Consider the following 5,604-nt stretch of genomic DNA (forward strand, 5'->3'; position numbering starts at 1 on the left):
GGTTTTGGAAGGAAGAATGAAAAAGTGCATTATTATATAAATAGACCACAAAATGTCTGCAATAGAAAGGGATCAGGGCTTCTCATACATGAAATGCAGCAATTAATTAGGAAGGATAATGGAATGTTGGCCTTTATTGCAAGCAGTTTGGAACATAAATGTTGATGTGACTGCACCTGGAGTACAGCTTATGTATTTACAGAAGGATGTGTTTGCATTGGAGGCAGTGCAGAGAAGGTTCATTAGGTTGATTCCTGGAATGAAGGAGATAACATTTGAAGAAAAGTTGAACTTGTGCTTATTGGAGTGTGGAAGAATGAGCGATCCTCATGAAGGATGGACGTTAGGAGGGTTGCCATAACCAGGGTATCTAGCACCAGAGGACGCATAGTTTCAGAATAAGAGTTCACCTATTTCAAATGTAAATGAGGAGGAATTTCTTCTCTGACAGTGGTGAACTTTTAGGACTTTCTATCCCAAAGAGCTGTGGAGGTGGGAGTCATTGAATACATTCATGTCATTATTGATAGATATTTAAACTACATGTAGTGGTGTGGGGGGTGGGGGAGATGCTGGGGGAGAGCAGGAAAGCATGGTTGAGGCCAAGATTAAATTTGCAGAGCTATTACTGATTGGCAGAGCTGGCATTTATGTTGGCCATTATGCTGGCCAATAATACCACTTGACCATTTATGTTCATATATTTCACATATACTGTTTCTCTTGGAATAAACTCAAATCCTATTTGTCATCCTAATTGTTTGTCTGAAAAAAAAATCACTTTTATGCTAGTCTTTTTCCTTTGGTAGACGAATAAATTTGCAATAACTTCCATTTTATTTTGTGTTCCCACATTGAAATGTCTTTCATCTTTCAGTTTTCTGTATTGAATTGTATTTACCTCTGTCTCTAAGATTCCAGCTTTCCCTTTTTATGACAGGCTCTCCTCTTCTCAAACTACTTCTTATCCAGAACATAATTAAATGCTTTCTAGAAACTGATTTTTTTTGGAAATTTTCTTGTTTGTCAAACATAACCTACAGTACATCAGTCCATATTAATGATTTCTAATTTTAGTGCATTCCTTTGTTCCATCAACCTCGCCAGAAAATACAAGTGAAAAATGTACTAATTAATTAGTCACCCACTTCATTGACTGCTAGGGAGTTTTGAAAAACTTGCCTTTCCAACTTCCTCAATAGCCTGCATTTATGAAATGGGTTAGGTTGAATGATGTTAACATTGTTTCCTTGAGAGAATTTTTTTTGTCCCACTTGGAATTGGAATGGATTTCAAAGCTTTGATTCTGAAAGTTCCGTGTACTTGTATCACCTCCAAAAAGCGGTAATTAAGTAGAGTGAGTCCTTGCAGATCATAATTCCTTCAGAAGGAGAAAATCAATAACTGTATGTTCGTTTGTTCAATGCCACACATTGTCCTTTTGTGAATGTAATACTTTAACCATTTGGAATTTCTTATCAAAGGTAGGACCAGGGCCACAGTTGTTAGAAGACCTCAACCATTATCTTGTCGGTGAAGATGGACTTGCCAAGCAGTAGTGTCTGAAGGATATCTTTTTGCATAAAGTGAAGAAGTCGCAAGACCTTTCTGTTGACTAATAAACTAACTCTAACTTGGATATACAAATTGCAGTCTCTGGTTTCAGTCTGTATCAACAAAGTGCACATGATTCTTGCATACATCCTTGCTAATATTAGCTGTTCAAATTTTGAGTAATGTATTAAGACCATGTATGGGTAGAAATTTGAAGTATAGTTTTCAATATATTGTCCATCAACTCATTCCTCTTGGCACATCTACCCTGTTGACAGAATTTAAATTTTTTATTCCTGAATCTTGGTCAACCCACCAGTATTTTGTTAACAAGCACAAATCTCTATTGAGTGCAGCAATAAAAGCTGCTGTGTTCATTCAGTAGTATCTTTATCCAATATAGTGTCATGTAAATTGATTTCTAATGAAATTCCAGTTAATATTCCTTCAAAAACTAATAATTTGTTTCCTTTCAAATTGAGGATCTAGAACTTATTATGTAATAAGAGTTTCACTTAAGTGTATCCTGCTGATATGCAAAGTGATTAGATGCACATCTGGAAGTTCCCTTTATAATTTTAACAAGGGGATATTCCAATGACTTATTGTTGTCTACAGTATTTCCTTTGAATACACATCATTTGAAATAAGTGATGAAAACCAAACCACTGCAGGATTTGCATTTTGGAACCATAAATGCGTTAAATGTTGCTCTTCAGAAAATTATCTGCTTAATTTGCTCTAACGTTCAACCAGGCTGACATTTCTTTTCCAAAGAAAATACAAAACTATTTAAGTGCAAAAGAGTGAGAGGTGTCAGAAAAGTTTAAAATGCCTTTGCTATCCTAAAATAGAATCTAATGGTACTTTGGGAAGAAACGCTGTAACTTGCACTTGCTGAGGAGGAAATTGTTACTCATGTGCATGTTCTGTGATTAAACTGGAAATTGGTTATCTATACCTATTGGTTTGATTTTAAAATGTACCTTCTCAGGATTATTGGCATTTTATATTATTTTATTATATTCTGGTAATTTACAAGGAAATGGTTTTATTCACCACTTAAATCCATGCTTTCTCCTCACCGTGGCAAAAAAATGCAACTTGAGTTCATCCTCTGATTTACTTGTGGCTTTAAACCATAAGTTGGAAAGTCATTTACCTCCACTATTTGCCTTTTTTTGTGTAAGGTAATTCATGGTGATAAGCCAACATTCTACCACAAAACATCAGAACATTGTTACAACTGTACATGTTAGTTTGCATAATTTTTCTGATTTTGTATTTTCTATTGTGTTTGATCTAATTTTAATACAGTTGTAAATGCCAAACAGTATTTAAATAAACTTGATGTAATGCAGTAACTATACTGAGGAAAAATTAATTTGTTATTAAATCATCTTTTACAAATTACTCTTATGCATGATTAAACTGTTTAAATAAAAATGAATAATCTAAGGAAGCTACAATAACAATATTCTTCTAATATAATTAATGCTTTGGTGAACCTTGCACATCAGATGAAAAGAGAAATTTTAGTTTCTCGGCAAACAATACTTTCCTAATTTGAAAGCCTCATTTTAATATGAAGTAAAGCACAAACTTGGGGTTGAGCAAAACTTTTATCAAAGTTTTTTTTTTATCAAACTTTTAGAATGTTTTGAAGACCAAAGTGATTGCAGATACTGGAATCTGGAACTAAAAATGGAATGCTGGAAGAACTCAGCAGGTCGAGTAGCACTTGTGGAAGCAAAAGTGTCAGTTGATATTTTGGGTTAAGACCCTGAATCAGGACTGAGAGGAAAGAGACTGGTAGGTGATAGGTGGAATCAAATGGGGAGGAGATAATGGACCTGGGGTTGGGGGGTGAGAGAGAAAACACCAGTGCTATGAATTACTTGAAATTAGAAGTTCCCAGGTGTTGGTGGGGATATTGCACTTTAAGGAAACTTTGAGTACATTTAAACCACAAAACCAGCAAATAACTGGCATGAAAATTAAAACTCTTTAACTGAAAAAATATAGAATAGCATTTTTTTCATATTCCTATTTTTGTATTCTCTGGGTTTGGAATATCTTGACCGGTATTGATATCCAGCAGGGTAATGGGTACCTTTTGATCATAAGCAGCACATTCTGTTTAATTTTTTTAAAAAAGCAAATTTCAATTCAGAACTCCCTTCTGATTTAATGGAGCAAACATTAAATAAGTGAACAAATAAATTAGTACTGGGTCTTTGAAAGGAAGATAATAAATGCAAACTCCCTGAATTATTACTTCATGGTTAACCTTTTTCTAGCTGCAAGCATATTTTTCCCTATAGCTTTAGGAGTATATGAAGCAGGATGACCTGAACTATTTCTGACGGTTTCCAATATTGCGTAATGATTTAAAAGTTCCTCCTCCCAAATACAGTACTTCAGATGTTGTAACTTTAAAATTGTTCCTTTTAGCTAAGTCATATGACTGACAAGTCATAGCAATCCTTAAGTTTGAATTATATAGCTTGGTTATTCATTTGAATCTTTGGCCTCGGAGGCAATAGAACACGTCCTCACAAAATTTGAATTACTAGTGAATTAGACTGGATCCATTGGGATGAAATTTCACTTCAACAAAATGGGTGATAAATCAGCTGTTTGTTTTGCATACTTTTCATTAGAAATTGATGGAAAAGCAAATTGATAGGGATGTGAAATGATTTTTTGATTCACTATTAACCATTTTGTGTAATGCACTTTCAACATTACCTCCAAATCTTCCAAGATTTTGAATGTGGTGTACTTTTAAACTTCCTTAACAGACTGGATTAAAGGGACAACTACCCAATCAAAGCTTGGGAGTAGTAGCACCAACTTCTGGCTACAAAATTAATTTTCTCATATTCATGCTCCTTTGAGATCTATGGTGTCCATTGAGTAAGGTGAGCAGGGCTTAGAATTGTCATGTCATATAAAATTTACTGTCCTTTCTTGAGGGACAGTAGTAAACCAGAAGGGTTTTTACAACAATCCTGTAATTACACTGTCACAACATTCCTTTTTTTTATATTCCAGTATTTTTATTCACTCCGAGTGCAACTTCCAAGACTACCATGGGTACGATTTGGACTTGCACTGTTAGATCATTAATCTGAGTGTCGATATAATAACATCCTGCAGTGTAAGTGCAATTTGCTGGCAACAAAACCCAAAACTGCTTAAGACATAGGAAATCTGTTGAAAGAACATGCAAGTTGATGTTCCATCAAAGACTTCACACCTAAGTGTCAGTTTTCTCCAAGTATGCAAATAGATCTAAGTGTTTCCTATACTTTCTGTTCTCTGTTTATGTTTCCACCTTCAATGTTTTTGAGAAAATAAGGATATTTGGTTCTGTTTTTTTTTAATCTATGGCAACATGACCAAAGATTTTATTCATTTTCATTATCTGTGTGTTGGCAAGACCAGTATTTATTGCTGAGTGTAACTGGCCTTGAGAAGGTGGTGGTGAAACATAAGAAACTGCTGTCCTCCTGGTGACTGTGCTCCCTCAGTGCTATTGGGTAGAGAATTCCAGGGTTTAGACACAGTAATGCTGAAGAATTAATGACATATCTTCAAGTCGGGATAGTGTGCAACTTGGAGGGGAACCCGCAGATGGTGGTGTTTCCATGCATCTGCTGCCCTTGTCTTTCTTGATGATTAAGGTTGTAGCCTTGGGAGGTGCACATGACATGGGGAGAATAAAAGGGAGGCAGAATTTAGGAAGCTAAGAAAGAGGTTCAAAGCAGATTCTCAAAGATAATCTCCCCTCTCCTCCCGTCCCCACCATCTTTTCAGTTGTCATGGTGGACAACACACATTGTGCCATCGCCGCGCTGAGAGGGATGAAAAAAGGAAGCGACTGAGGTTGAGTCAGTGAGTTTGTGCCGGCCGCGCACCTGCGCTGGGCTTCGAAACAGCGAACGCCCCCGACACAAAACTTCCTCTTTCTGCGGTCACTCGGACAAGTTTGTTGACAACGCCCAGGTGTACTCGCGATTGGTCACGTAGTGAGGGAAGAGGAGG

The 5,604-nt window shown here is 36.2% G+C and overlaps 1 protein-coding gene across 4 annotated transcripts in view; it reads left to right on the forward strand.

Moving 5' to 3' along the window:
- The window catches only part of mvda (mevalonate (diphospho) decarboxylase a), a 30,627-nt gene extending 28,980 nt beyond the window's left edge, over positions 1–1,647 (forward strand). For all 4 annotated transcript variants that reach the window (XM_052028096.1, XM_052028095.1, XM_052028097.1 and 1 more), the window contains one exon: positions 1,485–1,647. In XM_052028096.1, coding sequence (XP_051884056.1) covers positions 1,485–1,559 — 75 coding nt within the window. In that variant the 3' untranslated portion in view covers positions 1,560–1,647. The remainder of the gene's footprint in view (positions 1–1,484) is intronic.
- The last annotated feature ends 3,957 nt before the right edge of the window (positions 1,648–5,604 follow it).

The sequence above is a fragment of the Pristis pectinata genome, chromosome 13, assembly GCF_009764475.1.
Source record: "Pristis pectinata isolate sPriPec2 chromosome 13, sPriPec2.1.pri, whole genome shotgun sequence".
NCBI lineage: Eukaryota > Metazoa > Chordata > Chondrichthyes > Rhinopristiformes > Pristidae > Pristis > Pristis pectinata.